Below are 19,273 nucleotides of genomic sequence, written 5' to 3' on the forward strand. Positions count from 1 at the left end.
ATATATATATATATATTAAAGCAGGCAAGTTGCCAAAACACTAGACTATGTCTTTCCTGTTGCATCCGCCTCGCTAGTATAGGCTAACTTCTATTTTTCTATATAGACTAAAAAATGTAAGCTAACGTATACTTAGTGCAATCATTTTTGCTTACTAATTTCCTCATATTTCCTTTGGCTAATACTAGTTTTGGTGTTGTATTGATTACTCCCCTACCGCCTAAAGTCTCCACCAGGAGAAGAAGATAGGAGTCTTGCAAGCTGCAACAAGGAAAGAAGAAAGAGTCTCGCCCACAATATTTGACTAACTTTAGTCAAGGTACAAATCCGAAGGGGTAAAATATATTAGGGAAGTGTTTGGATAGCAAATTATTTTGAATAATATTTTATTTGTATTATAAATATATTTTTTAATTTATTTTTTTATATTTTTAATCATTTTTTTATCTCATATATATCATATCACAAAATGTATTACAATAATTATTTCAAATAATACTCTATCATCATAAAACTGCCTTATTATTTGAAAACCCTTATAGAACCCTATTGTGTTTTGAGCTAATTTGAAAAATATTTTATCTTCATTTTTCAATCACTTCCTTGATGCATTTTTCAATCACTTTTTTATTTTACATATATTAAATCATAATAGTGTACAGTATATGTTTTATAAAAAAAATTCAAAAAACTTATAGTTAGTCAAAATGAATTTTTGTATCTTTTTCGAAAAACTCCCAAAATCAATAGTGAGACCTATTTATGCAGTTTTTCCTTTTTTTTTTCGTTACTGCAATCTTGAGAACCCTATATGTTTCTACTTAGCGAATATTCATCTAACTATAGAATCCTCATGGTTGACAACAAACAGAATAATTAGAGTATAAACATCTGTATTCTTACTTATTGAAGCATCCTAACAAAATTGGTTCCAAAACTATTTTGTAGCCTAAGACCACAAAATCAGCGTTTGACGGTGTGTGTTATCTGATTGTTATGGCTTTTTCCGCCCTCCTGTATAGCAGTCAAAGAGCAATCAATATCTTTTTATAAGAGAATCACAGTTAAAATCCATCATATCCCGAAATTGGTAGGATTTATCAGGTGAGTTTTGTGTGGATTTTTAACAAATGTTACCTGGAGTTTTAAGAATTGTTGCCTTAATATGTCTGGAGTTTTAGGTGCCCTCAAGCTTCTAATTGAGTTGGCATTGGCATAGATAATGATGGTGTTGATATTAATATGGGCAGTTTTGACTATAGCGTATACATTCTGGTAAAATTATAACTATTTACAATTTTTGTATGTATCGAAAATGAACAGCAAGTATTATAAACCATTTACTGCTTTAGTATCCAGATTTGCCTCGAATTGCTATAATTTCTATGCGGTCTAAAAATGTCCATTACTTGGAAATGCACTTCGGCTGAAAGTAGACAAAAGCTGACCCCATTAGGCCCCATGAAAGGGACCCTAATGTATCCACAGGCCCGGCCAGGAAAATAAAGTCTTGCCGACAATATTTGACTATTTTCAGATCATGAGAAAGTTGTAAACCTTGAACTATATGTTTATTCAAGGAACAAATTTGATCTCAGAGTGAATAGAAGATACAAATAATGGACATATCCTCCAGTAGTAGCACTAGTTGCTTTAAGTTTGCTCTAGAATATATTGGCCGGTTGCATCGTACGGCCTTAGCGTTCCATTATGGTATCTCGAATCTGAAGATGGAGGTGAGACTATTACAAAGCTTTGAACTGTATCTGACAAAGTGTAGGAGGAGGAGGAACCATGAAACTTGGTTGGAACAAGATGAGGAGGAGAAGGATGTTACGTCTTCCAGAATTCAAGGTCTGATTATAAGGAGAATGCAAGATCTTGAATTTGTTTGCAGCGAATACTTGACTCATTCTCGTTCGTCTGATTGGACTCATATTCAAAGGGAGGTCACCAGATTCCGGGAAGCAATCAAGCTGTTTTTTGAAACAGATATCTACGAACCGTGCATCAACTTTCTGCTGGACTGTTACTGGCTGAGAGATCCGGAGCTAGTTATTGATTTCATTGATTCGGTTTCCGAGAATCTGGCAGAAATTGACGAATCCCATTTCAAACGTCTTGACGAGAAGCTAATATTCTTGAAGAGTTTCATTCGCTTTGCCATGCTTCGCGGGGTCGAGGGTCAACAATTGATAGATCTCTTGATTCACACAGAAGTGGTGGCTATCAAGGCATTACGCCTGGCTTCTAAATGGTGGTCTGACAGTAGCGGATATAATCATGAAACAAAACTTCAAATTTCACGGCTAATAAGTGAGAAGATTAATCCTGGTGATCCCAAGGTCCAAGAAACTTACATCCATGTCTTGACTGCTTCAAAGTTATCAATATCATCAGACACTTCAGCTCTGGAGAAGAGTAAGCAACCAGTAGCTGACTTTATGGATTTTCTCGTTCAGAATACTGCGGAGCTACTACAACCTTGTACCAGTACTCCAGTCCCGATTATGAATCAAATGCTCAAAATTGTTGAGGGGCTAAGATTCCTGACAATCCTTCTTAGGCATCAGGAGAAGTTCAAAGAGCTATGCCATGAAATGAAGAATCTTATTGGAATTGTGGCCTGTGATGCTGCGATTGTAATTTTCTCTCTTTCTGTGAATCAAATCGAAGAAGGCTTGGCCAAGGAAACCGATCTTGATCTTTTTCATTTGCTCAAAGTGATCAAGCTTATGAGGGCAGAATTTACACAGGTCTATCCACTAACATCAGTATCGGGATTTGGTTTTCCTAGGATCTGTGAGTTGGGATCTATGGATTTTCTCCTAAGAAATCTGAAGGAACTAGCAAGGACTGATGAAATTAATGGTTCAAATGTTTTTCCAGTGGATAAAATCCAGACGATCCAAGAAGATTTTGAATTTTTAAGATCTTTCCTAGTGAAAATCAAGGAGCAACGCAATCAGAACGAAAAACTCCAAGCTTTCTGGAGTCGTGTTATGGAGGTTGCATATAAAGCAGAGTTAGTGATCGACTGGACACTTGTTGGTGATGGATATGAATATTTTTTGGATGATGTTGCTAGAGATATCAATGTTATAAAGATTGAGGCTCAAGAGATCTATGATAGCATAAGATATGTTGGAGAAACCACCAAGGGAGTTACCAAGACTTTCACTCGCATGCCATCACAAGTTACTATCGCCACCTACAATGAAGATCTAGTGCCTCTCGACGACGAGGTGAAAACTATCACTGATAGTCTTACAAGAGGAGGATCAAGGCAGTTGGATGTTGTTTCCATCGTGGGTATGCCTGGGCTTGGTAAGACCACATTAGCCAATATAGTTTACAATTCTCCATCAGTAATATTGCATTTCAATATTCTTGCTTGGTGCACTGTTTCTCAACCATATAGTATGCACAACATGTTAGTTCAGATATTGGGTAGTATTGAATCTGAGAAACTTGAACAATATCGAAAGGTGGATGAACATGATTTGGCTGTAAAGCTAAAACAAGTTTTGTTGAGAAATAAGTATCTCTTGGTTTTGGATGATTTGTGGGACGCTAAGGCTTGGAATTTGTTGGCGAGATCATTGCCCGATGATGCCAATGGAAGCAGGATTCTCATCACGAGCAGATTGCAGAATTTGTCTCTGCAATTCAAACCTGATAGCAAGGTTCACCCTCTTCGCCGCCTTACCGACGAAGAGAGTTGGAAATTGCTGCAGAAAAAGCTATTTGGCAAAGAAGATTGTCCTCCAAGACTAAGTCAAGTTGCATCTCAAATAGCAAAATCTTGTAGAGGCTTACCTCTCACGGTTGTCCTCGTTGCTGGAATTCTTGCTAATACTGCAGAAGACTGCTGGGAAGAAGTTACAAAGAGTCTAACTTCCAGTATTGTCCTTGATGATGAATACTGTATGAAGACACTTGAGCTGAGTTACAGTCATTTACCAGATGATTTGAAGCCGTGCATTCTTTACTTTGGTGCATTTCAAGAAGACAAAAATGTTCCTGTCCGAAGGTTGTTTTGGCTCTGGATCTCTGAAGGATTTGTGCGAAAGACTGAAGGAATGAGATTAGAGGATGTGGCAGATGACTACTTGAAGGATCTGGTTGATAGAAGTTTAGTTATGGTTTCCGAACAAAGAACTATGGGTAGTGTCAAAGCCTGCCGAGTTCATGATTTGGTACATGAGTTTTGTGTGAAAAAAGCCAAAGAAGAAAACTTTCTACATGTTTTGCATAGTTGGAATGATCATACTGGCCCAAACAACCTCTTGAGAGTTTGTAATCGAAGTGTCAGGAATTTGAGGATTTGGGAGTTAGTGCTAGAATTTCCCAATGTACGCAGTTTGTTATTGTTTAAGGAGGATGATTTGGGATTTTGGTTACCTAAACTTCTTAGAGTGTTGGATTTGGGGGAATTGGATTTTGGTGCATATTTTCCTATGGAAGTATTTTTGCTTGCTCACTTGAGATACTTGGCTCTTCGTACTACAAAAGTAAATTTCATCCCAGCTGCAATAGGTAACCTCTCAAGGTTACAAACTTTTCTGCTACGAAGAAACGACATTGATTGTTTGTTACCCAAGACTATCTGCAACATTAAGACGTTGAGGCATCTATGGACTACAAATCCCTATATTGGCTTTATTTTTCCTGTTGAAAATCTTGAAGTATCCCCAGTTTTAGATCATTTAGACACTTTAAGCCTTACCATTGATCCCTCCTCTCAAAGCTTGCAAAAGATACTGACAAAGTTACCAAACATCCGCAGGCTAAGATGTAAGATGAGGAAATCAAGAGAGGAACCTACTAGAATTTGCGACAGGATTCTGGTGTTTGACTGTTTGAATCAACTAGAATCACTTACTCTGCCTTTCTTTGATGAATATGGATTTAAATTCCCTTTGAATTTGAAGAAGTTGACTCTAATACATAATGAGCAGCCATGGAGTGAAATCTCAAAAATTGGAAAGTTACCCAATCTTGAAGTGCTTAAATTACTTGAGCACTCCTCTGGGGAAGAATGGGAAATGCAAGAAGGGGAGTTCCCTAACCTTCGAGTCTTGAAATTGAGAGCCTTGTGGGAGTTTCGCAGCTGGATTGCATCTTCTGATAATTTTCCCCGTCTTGAGAAATTGATTGTGCACGATTGTCACCAATTGGAAGCGGTGCCTTCTTGTTTAGGAGAAAGTCCGACTCTTGAAATGATCGAGGTGAAATTGTGTCGCGAGTCTGTTTCAAGCTCAGTGAAGCAAATTCAACAAGAACAGATAGATATGGGAAATGAGGTTCTGAAGATCTCGATTGAACATTGTGTTGATGCACGGAGTTCCAGCGAAGAAGAAGAAGTGTCAAATCCCTCAGAAACAGAATCAATCCCCTCACAAGAGTCCAATTGAAGTTTCTTGAAAGCAATTTCTGGAGCTTCCTTTTTTATTTTTTTGGTTTGAGTTGATGCAGCTACCTGTAACTTTGTGACTGCAATGGCAAGCTGAGCACAAGTTTATATGCAGGATACACTTTTCTCTTCCTTCTTTGTATTTTAGTCGGAGTAGTACAGAAACTTTTAACTTGCTTCTTTTTTTCCTCAATAAAGAACCATATACTCAATTAATTAATATGTTAAAACATCCGTATTTTTTGGCAACAAATATTAAGCATTGACAGAAGAAAAAGGGGGAAAAAACTTGGTTATGTTGCTTTTCAAAAAGAGAAAGGGCGTAGCAAAAGAACAGTAAAATTTGCCTCAAATGGTTGTCTTATGCAATTTGCGTAATGTTGTTATATGCAGCCCATTTTCATTGGCATTAGAGCAAGAAATAGCTTTGGATATCAAACCAAGGACAATGCTTTAGCAACAATAGTTATGGTAACGATAGTTTTTACCTAATATAACATGTTATTGCACTTTTAGCGACCATTTAATTACTTGTAGTTCCTATCCACCTAAATAGGATAACACCTAAAAATATGAAAGTAAGTTTTTGATCTAAAATAGTAAGTTAACCTTAATAAATTAGTAATTTTTACACCTCAAAAGGTAAATTGGAATAAATATTAAACTTACTTTTTAAATAAATAAATTACTACTTTATATCCCAAACTTACTTTTTAAAGAGTAAGTTTAGTTCAAGTAACAGTAAGTTTTTATACATAAATAGTAATTCTTACTAATAACATGATAAATTTGATTAATGATCAAAACTTACTGATTTTTGGAATACATGTACAGTTTTACATTAAAAACTTATCTCAAACTAGTATTAGGAAGTTTATTTGAAATAATGATAAGATGTTTTATTAATGATTAAAACTTAGTACCTTAGTTAGTAAGTATTCGTAATATATCTGTATAATAAATGATTATAGGTATAATTTAATTTTTTTTTGTATTTATATATTTTAAAATACTATGAAAAGTAATTTCACTTTTCAGATAACCTTGTAAAATATGTAATAAAATTTTGTCATATTATAAGTTTTTAATCATTTTCAATTTTTGAAAAGTTTGAAAGTTTGGATAATAATAACAACAAATCTTCCTAGTTATATATAGAATATCACTTGTTTATATATCACAATTTTTATAATTTAACACCTATGAATATAATAAGATGATAAATTTTTAATAAATTTACATCTAGGACACAAGAATTAATAAGAGTTAAAGTCCAAACAAAATGAGAAAGAGTATAACAATAAAAATGACAAAATTAATATAACGGTTAATATAAGAAAATCAGTATGATCTGGACTTTTTTCCTTGGGAGATTGTTCAGAAAAATAAGATCCAACAATTAAATGAAAATCACTTGCACATATAATCTATTGTATAATTTAACTTAAATTTAGTTCAAGTATAAAACGGTCCTAAAATAATTAGCGCACTATGATACAATGTTATTTTAACAACAACAAATTTTTGTACTAAAAGTCTCAAATATCCATGACATACATATGAGGGATATTTTACCGTATTTGTATCTAACTGTAAGCACAAATTTCATTGCCGAAAATAAAAGACACGAAAACTTACACGAATGTCAAATTTATTAAATCAAATAATAAGAGAGTTACAATCTCTAAAAATTCTTGAATCAAAGAAATTAATCCCCTAATTCTTCTCTTCAAAAGCACTCCTAATTAAAGCATAATAAAATCAAGTTTTTTTTAACTTTTTAATGTAGTAGTTATATGTACTAAAAAATTAGTAAACCATTCCTACAATGCATTGCTTCTCCTAAAAGTAATAATATTTTGTAAATAAATTGAAATAATTTTGTAAAAGATTTTATGCATTTTCATTAATATAATCAAGAGAATTTTGCACCTTTAAAATATAAATAGAAAGAAAGGAAAATGGTATGAGTATAAAGGTGACCAAATGCAATATATATCACATCGTGTGTTTAGATATGATTTGTTAAATAATCAGTAATTTAGTCCTGGTCAATATATGATGCATATTGATTTCTTATAAATAAAAATATAATTATGCATTAACAGAATTCGTAGTTTGAATGCAATCAATTGTGCACCTATTTCCTTTTTTTAAGTAGCTATTATTTATTTTATTGCTTAGGTTATATATTTACATGTAAAATAACAACAATAGCGTGCCAATCCTCGGACCAACAGAACTTCAATTATTGTTAACTAAACTAATTTTACATTGATAAAAAATAGTCTAGAAAATGAAATGCTAATGGCAACAATTGGTAACAATTAGCAATCTTTTAATTTTGGGAAAATAAAAAATAAGTTCCCAAAATATTTCACTTTTATTTTTAAAAAAATCTCAACTTGTTAATTAAATTCAAAATGATTTTATTATAAAAAATATTCGTCCTCAAATTAACATCAATGATTAGACATGAGATACAAAAATGGAAAAAAGAGATAAAAATATGGTAAAATATCTCTCATACATATGTAATGGATATTGGAGACTTTTGGCAAAAAACATTTTTGTTGTTAAAATAATATGTATTGTAGTGTGCTAATTATTTTAGGATCATTTTGTACATGAACTAAATTTAATTTAAATTATACAATAGATTATATATATATGCATGTGATTTTTGTTTAGTGATTGGATCTTATGTTCATGAACAATCTCCAGAGAAAAAAAAATCCAGATTATACTAATTCTATTATTTTTATTGTTGTATTAATTTTTACACTATTTCTCTCATTTTGTTAGGTCTATATTAATACAAGTTTAATTCTTATTATTTCTTGTGTCCCAGACAATAAATATATTAAAACTTTATCATCTTATTATATTAATAGGTTTTAAATTATAGAAATTACATAGATAAGTAATATTCCATATATAACTAGGAAGATGTGTTGTTATTATTATCCAAACTTTTAAACTTTTCAAAAATTATTCAAAATTATAATACAACAAAATTTTATTATTTTATAAGGTTATGTGAAAGGTCAAAATATTTTTCACAATATTTTAAAATATATAAATACAAAAAAATTTTAAATTATGCATATAATCATGTATTATACAAATATATTACGAGTACTTACTAACTAAGGTGCTAAGTTTTAATCATTAATAAAACAGTTTATTGTTATTTCAAACAAACTTCCTAGTATTGGTTTGGTATAAGTTTTTTTAAGCAAAATAGTATATTTGTGCCATAAATTAGTAAGTTTTGGTCATTAATCAAATTTACTATGTTATAAGTAAGAATTACTATTTATGTATGAAAACTTACTATTACTTGAACTAAACTTACTCTCTCAAAAGTATGTTTGGGATATAAAATAGTAATTTATTTATTTAAAAAGTAAGTTTTATATTTATTCCAATTTACCTTTTGAGACACAAAAGTTACTAATTATTACGGTTAACTTACTATTTTAGATAAGAAACTTACTTCCTTATTTTTAGGCATTATCCTATTTAGGTGGATAGGTCAAACAGGTAATCAAATGATCGCTAAAAGTATAATAACTTATTATATCAAGTAAAAACTGTTTAGTTACCATAACTATAGTTACTACAATATTTTCCATCAAACCAAAAGGAAAAGGATCAAACCAAAAGGAAAAGGATCTAAAAACTTGTGCGACAGTTATCTTTATATGTGTCTTTCTTCGTTACACTATTTTTATGTGCTAACTTTCTCTAATTAGTGGTACTTTTGGAAGTCTAAAGAAAGTAAATATTCTAAAACTTTTTCTTAACAGTTTCATGTTTTAGTTTTCATTCTAAGTGATTAGCTATTCAAACTGATCAGAATGAAAATTCAAAGAAACTAGATGACAATTTTGTAGAGCAATTTTTGTACTTTTTTTTATCAATTGTTCTTGCTCTGCAACTATTCCTTCCTCTAGCGAAATTAATGACAATCAAATTAAAATCTTTTGAGATGGAAACAAGTTGACTGCATTAATAATCACTAGTTTTTGCAAAAAGGATTTTTTTTTAAATTCATAATGCACTTTGCTTCACATATCAAAATTCTCTCTACCAGAAAATACTTTTTTTTAATGAAAGAGCTCATATTTTTGTTAACATAATTTTTTTTAATTTTATTACACAAATCTCTGTGCTCTACAATTTGTAGAGAAAAATTGTATCAATTTTTTTTAGGGTTGGACGTAATCTATTTCTTTTCACTACATATACAATTTGAAAATGGAGAGTGTTGCGATGACGAGGAGTCACTGCTATAACTCATAAATGAGTTGTTGATATGATGCCACGGGTAGGTTTTAACCTACTATTACACGTTTCACTGGCGACAAAATTGTAGTAGTGAACTTGGTGTAACTAATTGTAAGTTTTTTGCAGAAAACAAGTAACTTTCGTAATTTATGTAACTTACTATTTAAATACCTAATCTTACTAGATTTTTAGCAAAAAAGATTCACTTTTTTATGTCAAAATTTAGCATTTTTTTATATACAACCTACTACCTTTTTAGAATTTATCAGTTTTTTTAAAAACTAAATTTGATTAATTGCTGCTTAATTCTTAATTCAAGTCCTGATTCCTCCATTATCAATTTTCCCAGCAAAAACTACAGGCCCATGCTTTCAAGTTTGATCTTGCCAAATATTATGCATTTGTTTGTCTAAAACATCTGCTAACTCGACAATTCCCATTCATTGTTTACATTTCTTCTTGGCATAATCTCGTACAACTTATTCTTATTCTTTGTGCTAACTACTTAATTTGGTATCCTAATTGACTTGCTTTTATGTTTGTTCTCTGCCTTGAAGTACGCTAAGTATCCAAAACATATCCGGTTTGTTTATAATAACTGGTGGCAGAGTCAAGACCTTAGGTTGGGGGGATTCCACCTCCGAAAATACATGAAATGAAGTAATAATATAATTAAAACCAATAAATATTTATGTGAAATATAACTTCTTTTTTCTAAGTTTAATACGCTTTGAAGTTTATATTGTAGTATTAACTTTAAGTAGATTTAAAGTTCTTGTAAATGGTAACCATTGTGAATTTTTAATCTTTTGAGGGTCAATGCAGATAGAACAGGCACAATGTCAATGTTTACTCTAATTATACACATTTCTAATAATATACATTTATACATTTATAAATATATTTATATTATGTATTATATATAATACAATACACTTATAATACATTTATATATTTATTTATAAATATAATATATAATAAATAAATAAATATAATACACTTATTTATTTATATATAATATATAAATTTATTTATAAATATAATACACTTACTTATTTATAATAATATATAAATATATTTATTCATAAATATATAAATATATTTATTTATAAATATTTATAATTGTATTATAAATGCATAAATGTATATAAATATAAAAACATAAAAATTATAAATTATAAATTATAAGATACAGTTATATAATATTCATTTATAATTTATATATTTATAGTAATATACATTTAAACATTTATAAATATATTTATATTATGTATTATATATAATATAATGCATTTATATATAAATATATGAATATATTTATTTATAAAAGTATAAATATATTTATTTATAAATATTTATAAATGTATTATAAATGCATAAACGTATATAAATATAAAAATTATAAATTATAATTTATACATTTATATAATATTCATTTATAATTTATACATTTATACATTTATAAATATATTTATATTATGTATTATATATAATATAATACATTTATATATTTTTATAAATATATTTATTTATAAATATTTATAAATGTATAATTGTATATTGTTATAAAAATATAAAAATTATAAATTATAAAAATACTCGAAAATATGTTTTAAAAATACATCTAAAAGTAATCCATAAAACATCTACAGTAAAAGTTTTTTATATAATTTTTGAAAAACAACCCCAAAAACAACTAATCCAAACGGACTTGTATTTGAAAAATGAAATGCTACAGTGCTGTTTTTGAAAAACAATCCCAAAAACAGCTAATCCAAACGGACCCACTATCTATAGCAGTGAACGCCAGTTTTCACTAATTTGATGCTTATGCTTGTGGCTAAAGCTGGATGACTTGTGTTATATGAAAAGCTAGACTTGAGAAGATAGGTTTTGTACTAAACCTACCCAAAAAGGAAAAAAAATTTCTGGTACTGTGAATAGCAAATAAGGAGCTTATGTTGAAATTTGTGTAGCCTTAAATTTATTGCTGTATGAAGTTTCTCAGAAGATACTATTATCCTATGCTACAAAGAGCAAAGATTTTGGATATTATCTTCATTCAACATCTTACTTAGAAGTATTCTTATTAAGTGATGGATTGTACATTATTTTATAGGATAAATCGAAAGAGACGAAGAAGATTATTCAATTGGTTCTAAAAAAGAATGAAATAGATGAAGATCAATTGAAGCAAAAATAACTTTTTTCTTTCTTCTGCCTTTGACCTTTTTTTATTAGGAATTTCCTGTCTAATGAAAAGACAAATCATATTTAAAAGAAGATAGGACCTTAGACTTGTGCCTTTTTAAAAAATCCATCGCTCAAATTAAATACTTGAAATTTGCCAAACCTGGAACAATTGAACCAATCATTTTGCAAGCCCTCGATTGTTTTAGTGATATCCTTCTTTTAAGGTCCCTCAAAACACATTTTCCGCTAGGTTATGGGGCAGACTGGCAGAGTCTCTAGTCTTTATGGCCTAGTATGAATATCTCTTACAAGAATTGGAAATAATCAGACCATTTTCTTATATGAATCTCACATATCCCAACCTCCTCATTGCAAATTACTTTTGGGGATTGCGATTCCAATCTCTCCCATCTCTTTCTCCTATGAAACTAATTTATATCGAGTTGATTCTGGAAGTTTGCAATTCTTCATTATCAACTTGACTGACATGACTTTGCCTTGTGTTAGCCATGCCAGTCCCATGAATTGGTTAAAAGAAACCAATCTTAGAGTTTTTCATTTCTACATGTTGAGGTTCCCAGAGTTAAAGATCTAGGATTTTAGTCTCATAAATTGTAGATTGAGTGCGAATTTATATTAGTGTTTCCTCTACTCGAAATAAAAAAAAAAAATAGTGTTTCTTCCGTCATTCGTGAATTAGTGAAAATTTTACTAAATTGCAACCTATTAATGTGAATTCAGCAATAGTGGGTTAGTTATAATCCTATATAGTCCTCCGTCTCCAAAGTTATCTTATTTTTTTTCTTCCTTCTCACTAACTTTTTGTCTCTAACTTCCCTCGCTTCGCAAACAGAACATCTTCCTCCTCAGTTGGTTTTCCTCCCCCTTCCTATGGCTTTTTTTTTTTTAATGTTTGCAATAAAATCTTTTTTTAAAAAAAAAAATTCTAGTGCAAGTTTTCTCCTCTCCTAGAGATTGCTAGTAGGAGTTTTCTTCTCTTCTAGCAATTTCTAGTAGGAGTTTTATGTAGTTTTCCAATTCCTTTTACTAGATCTTTTTTTTTTTTTTTTTTTGCAAATTTAGATGTTAGATTTGAGATTCCTTAAATCTATTTGATAGATCTCACTATAATATTTGGACTTGAAGCAATTAATCAAGAGAACTGACAATCAAATGTATGCATAGATGTTCTTAGGGCTATAATTTTTTATCTTATTTTCGGAATGTTTGTGAAACTTTACATTATAATATTTATCAATTATTCAGATGCATTTGTTTCTATGTTTTAGATCTTTAGTTTCTATGTATGTTTGATGATATAATTTCGTTATCAGTGCAGAATTTCATTATTAGTTTTTTTGCCCCTTTAGCAACAAATATTAAGAGGGGACTAGAAAAAAAAAGTGTTACTTTTCAACAGAGAAAGCGCATGGGAAAAGAATAGTAAAATTTGCCTCAAATAGTTGTCATCATTTTGCCTATTGTTGTCATATGCAGCCCATTTTCATTGGCATTATATCTAGAAATAGCTTAGTGATAGGTTGCAATTTTATCATTTATTTTATAATTAATTTCCCATATTACTTGACCCGATGTAGATTAATTGTTGAATTTTACTCACTTTTAGTATTTTACATTTATTTTAGAGAGTAGAACGAAAATATGATAACAAGTGCTAATTTGACAGGAAAGGACTCCAAGTCACAGAACTTACCCGAGGGGCATTGTTGGTAACCGAAAAACTTGGGCCCATTTCGGTAATTGCTGAGGAAGAAAACACGGGCTATAGTCTTATTCCCTTGGAGGGGCCGCCGCACAGGAGCGAAGCTTTAGAGTAGCTAGATATTAGATAGAAACAAAGCGTAGAGAACTAGCACTACTTTGATGGCTTAGTCTTTGATTTTTCTTTTTTGTTTAGCTCTTAGTAGTTTTCCTTTCATTCCTCGGATGTCAGGAGCAATTAGGAGATTCAATCATTATCTGTAAATTTCATTTTCCATTCATTTGTTCAAACGAATTGGGCTTTCCCAAACGCAGACAATGACCGCAACTTTTGCTTCAATTTTGTATGGGTGTTCCGCATCAAATATGAACTAATTTCCTCACTCTAGTCAAGGAATAACGGAGGGGTTTGGCTCGCCTAAAAATTGTGAGATCGATTTAATTTAATTTAATTTTTTTATTTATTGATATTCGCATATCCCTTGATTGTAGTATTTATGATTATTTAATTAATTGATTGTCTTTGAGAACAGGTATCTTGGGAGGAAAACATCTAGTCACAGTATTATGAGTGACCAACTAGTATTTATAGGAGTACAAACCTAACCGACTATTTACAAGAATACCCTTACTAATATATTATCTACAAGAATACTAATATTCTCCTAACACTCCCCCTCAAGTTGGAGCATATATATCATAAGCACCCAACTTGTTACAAAGGTATTTCACCCTAGAGCCCCCTAAACTCTTGGTAAACAAATCAACCAATTGATCTGCAGACGGTACATGAGATGTCTTGATGACTCCATCAAGTAATTTCTCTCGAATGAAATGACAATCAACTTCAATATGTTTTGTCCTTTCATGAAACACTGGATTAGACGCAATATGGACAGCCGCCTGATTATCACACACTAAATTCATAGGCTGTTTATACTCAAACCCAATTTTAAGTAACATGCTTTTCAACCAAACCAACTCACACACAGTATGAGCCATAGCACGGTATTCAGATTCTGCACTTGATTTGGAGATAACTGTTTGCTTCTTACTCTTCCACGACACTAAATTACCACCAACAAACACACAATATCCTGTGATCGATCTTCGATCTGAGGCAGAACCGGCCCAATCTGCATCATTATATCCTTCAATATCAGTGTGTCCATGATTTTGATACAGCAACCCTTTTCCAGGAGCACCCTTAAGATACCTGAGAATCCGTATAACAGCATCCCAATGACTAGTACGAGGGGTATCAAGAAATTGACTCACAACACTCACTGCAAACGAAATGTCAGGTCTCGTTACAGTGAGATAATTTAACTTACCCACAAGTCTTCGATATTGCTTAGGATCATCAAGTAATGCTCCTTGATCTCTTGCTAATTTCACATTGGGATCCATAGGAGTATCCACAGGTCGGCAACCTAACATCCCAACTTCACTCAACATATCGAGTACATATTTCCTTTGACATAAATAAATCTCATATTTAGACCGAGCTACCTCAATACCCAGAAAATACAGTAAATGACCTAAATCCTTTGTCTGAAAGTTTGCCTGCAGATTGGATTTAAGTTTCTGGATCCCCACAACATCATCACCTGTAATCACAATATTATCCACATAAACAACTAATAAAATTTTACCAGCATTAGAATGCCCATAAAATACAGAGTGATCTACTCCACATCTCGTCAGACCAAACTCCATGACCACACTACTAAACCGGCCAAACCAAGCCCTTGGAGACTGTTTCAATCCATATAAGGATTTTTTCAAACGACAAACCAACTGCGAATTCTCCCCCTGAACAACAAATCCAGGAGGTTGTTCCATATATACATCTTCTTCCAAATCTCCATGCAGAAATGTATTTTTCACATCCAACTGATGCAATGGCCAATTGTAAGTTGCTGCCAAAGAGATAAGAAGGCGAACCGAGGTAATCTTTGCAACAGGAGAAAATGTTTCTAAGTAGTCTACTCCATACACCTGAGTAAATCCTCGAGCTACCAGACGAGCCTTCAATCTATCAATAGAACCATTAGGCTGCACCTTTATAGTGTACACCCATTTACAACCAACAACAGGCTTACCTGAAGGACGAGGGACAAGATCCCAAGTACTATTTTGTTCCAAAGCAGACATCTCTTCTTGCATAGCTAATCTCCAACCAGGATGATTAAGAGCATAGGTAATAGACTTAGGAATGGAGATAGAATCAAGGGAAGCAACAAAAGAAGAATATGACATAGAGAGACGAGAATAAGACACAAAATTAGAAATAGGATGGGAAGTACAATGTCTCTTACCTTTGCGTAAAGCAATAGGAAGATCTAACTCAGAGGAGGGCGTCATACCTGAATTTGAAGATTAAGAGTTAATTGGTGAAGTGCGTGGCATATCAGGAACTTTCTCAACCATGGAACGACGAGAGTAAACTTGAAGATGAGGACGAGATAATCGAGCTATGGAATCTGGTGGACTAGATAACTCAGGTAATAAAGGGGAAGGGACTGGTAAAACAGGAGAAGAAAAAGAGGGACACTGGTCTAACTCACAAGGCATACTGTGTTTGATAAAATATGGAGTAGATTCAAAGAAAGTAACATCAGCACAAGTAAAAAATCGATTTAAAACTGGACTGTAACATCTATACCCTTTTTGCGCTCGTGCGTATCCTAAGAAAATACACTTAATAGCACGAGAATCTAATTTATTCACCCCGGGAGTAAGCTGATGAATAAAGCACACACATCCAAAAATACGAGGAGGTAATTTAAACACAGGTTCATGAGGAAAAAGAATGGAGTGAGGTAATTGACCTCCAAGAATATTAGATGGCATGCGATTAATTAAATAACATGCAGTTAGAACTGCATCACTCCAAAATTGTTTGGGCACATTCATGTGCAACAACAGTGTTCGAGCAATTTCGATTAAATGTCCAATTTTTCTTTCAACAACTCTATTCTGTTGTGGAGTGTGAGGACAAGAGGACTGATGAATAATACCAGACTTACTCATAAAGGTATTAAAAGGAGTGAAAAAATATTCTTTCGCATTATCACTGCGAAGTATACGTACCGGCACACCAAATTGATTCTTTATTTCTGCAACAAATGCACAAAAAATAGAATATAGTTCTGAACGATCTTTCATTAAATAAAGCCAGGTAACTCTTGAAAAATCATCAACAAAGATTACAAAATATTTAAAACCTAACTTTGAAGTGACTCGACTAGGATCCCAAACATCAGAATGAACTAACAAAAACGGTTCAGAAACCCGTTTATTGACTCTAGGAGCAAAAGAAACACGATGATGCTTTCCTAACTGACAAGACTCACATTCTAACGAAGATAATTGACTCAAAATAGGAACCAACTTTTTCAAATTTTGTAAAGATGGATGACCTAAACGACAGTGAATTTCAAGAGGAGAAACAGTAGCAGGACATGCTATCGGACCATTGAAGTTGAGAAAGTAAAGACCATTATGCTCATGCCCTCCACCAATCGTCCTCTTTGTCTTCAAATCCTGAATGACAACAGAATCAGGAGAGAAAGTAACTGTACACTGTAGAAATTTAGTGAGCTTACTAACAGACATTAGATTAAAGGGTAAATTGGGTACGTAAAGAACAGAAGACAGCGGAAGTGATTGATTAATTTCTACAGTGCCTCGTCCTTTAACTTTAGTGGTAGATCCATCAGCTAAAGTAACATGAGGAAAGGGAGTACACTCTTGAAAATTTAAAAAAATTTTAGAGGTACCTGACATATGATCAGTAGCTCCGGAGTCAATAATCCATGAGTCATTACCTTTTTGTGCAAAAGAAGCAGAGGGAAGAGATGCGTGATTTGTAGCTTGGTACTGTAGGAATTTAACATAATCTTTCTCAGATATAGTAACAGTTTTCTGGGACCCATGTGCTGAAAAACTCGATTCAATGTGGTCATTGGTAACCGCATTAACAAACCTTTCAACCATGGCGAATGGCACGTCAAAACAAAGAAAAGGTCAAAACTCGAGATGAACAGCGTGTGAACAGTGAACAGCGCCGCGAACAGTGAACAGTGTCGCATGAACAGTATGCGATGAACAGTGAATAGTCGCGATGAACAGTATCGCGTGAACAGTCGCGATGACCAAAACTTTTGCTAGATGTTTAACCCTAACCCTAGGACTTTTGCTCTGATACCATGAGAACAGGTATCTTGGGAGGAAAATATCTAGTCACAGTATTATGAGTGACCAACTAGTATTTATAGGAGTACAAACCTAACCGACTATTTACAAGAATACCCTTACTAATATATTATCTACAAAAATACTAATATTCTCCTAACAGTCTTGAATCCGGATAATTAGTTAACTTGATAATCTATTGTCAATTAGGGCATTAAATCCGTAATTGTTTAATTGGCTTGAATTAATGACAACTGGCATGATTAGATTTGTATGAGGGGGATACGCGGGCTAATCTGAAATAATCCTGGTAGTGCGTTATTTGGTTAGAATAGGACTCCTCTAATACATAAGGCAATTGAAGAATTAAATCTTACGGGCGTGACTAAGATTATTTCTCAATTAGAGTAGTGATTAACGGGCATACCTTAATCACCGGCACAGTAAGGAGGGGTTGACTGTCATCGCTTGTTTAACAGTTATAACCTATTTGTTAGTAAATAATTAGAAATGCATCAATTAGGTGAACCATTGTTGAAGTTATTTCTTGGCTAGACTTTTAATTATTATTACTCTGATTTTAGTTATTTGTCATTTAATCTTTTGTTGGTTATTTATTTTTATTCGAACCATTTACTTATTGCCATTGCTATAAAAATCCTCCATTGTTACTTTGAACATAAAAAAGAAACAAATATCCCCAATCCCTGAGGATACGACCCTACTTGCCCTGTTTACAAATTAATAATTATTTGTGAAAAAGTCATCACATTCGGGTATATCGAATCAAGTAAATTTTTCGAGAATAGGGTGAATCAAGTAATCCATTGCACACCTAAAGTCCCTACTCCAATATTTGGAATCGGGTTTTGGTTATTTTAATTGGTAAATAGGTTTATTTTTATTATTGCACAGGCATCTATAACCTGTCAATTTTTTGCGCTGTTGTCGGGGACTAGTGTCAGTTATTTGTTTCTTTTTAAATTTATTTTTGTTCTAATTTTCTGGTTCCTTTGTATGCCTCGTTCTTTTCGTACAGGTGAATTAATTTTCGACCCCTAGGTAGAGAAGATTGCGCGTAGAACAAGAAAAGAGACCAGATAACTCAGAGATGAGCAATCAAGCGGTGCATCTCAAAGACCTGAGCCAGAAGTTGAACTAACAAATTCGTTTGGTGATACTTCGAGTGACTCGGATCAAGAAAAAGTGACTATGGCTAATGCACAAACATTAAGGGAGTTGGCTGCTCCTGATTTAACTCAACAGTCTTTATGCATTACTTTTCCAAATTTAAATGATAACACCCCATTTGAATTAAAATCTGGGTTAATTCATCTTCTGCCATCTTTTCATGGGTTACCAGGTGAGGAGCCTTATAAGCATTTGTAGGAATTTGATGTCGTGTGCAACAGTATGAAACCCCCGAGAATCAGAGAAGAGCAGATAAAA

The 19,273-nt window shown here is 32.3% G+C and overlaps 1 protein-coding gene across 1 annotated transcript; it reads left to right on the forward strand.

The window, feature by feature from the left end:
- The first annotated feature begins 1,619 nt into the window (after nt 1-1,619).
- On the forward strand, nt 1,620-5,417 carry LOC113700727 (putative late blight resistance protein homolog R1A-3). Its single transcript, XM_027221183.2, has one exon. It carries the CDS (start codon nt 1,620-1,622, stop codon nt 5,415-5,417), a length of 3,798 nt encoding a protein of 1,265 aa, XP_027076984.2.
- Nucleotides 5,418-19,273: the final 13,856 nt, after the last annotated feature.

The sequence above is a fragment of the Coffea arabica genome, chromosome 7e (assembly GCF_036785885.1).
Source record: "Coffea arabica cultivar ET-39 chromosome 7e, Coffea Arabica ET-39 HiFi, whole genome shotgun sequence".
In the NCBI taxonomy this organism is placed as follows: domain Eukaryota; kingdom Viridiplantae; phylum Streptophyta; class Magnoliopsida; order Gentianales; family Rubiaceae; genus Coffea; species Coffea arabica.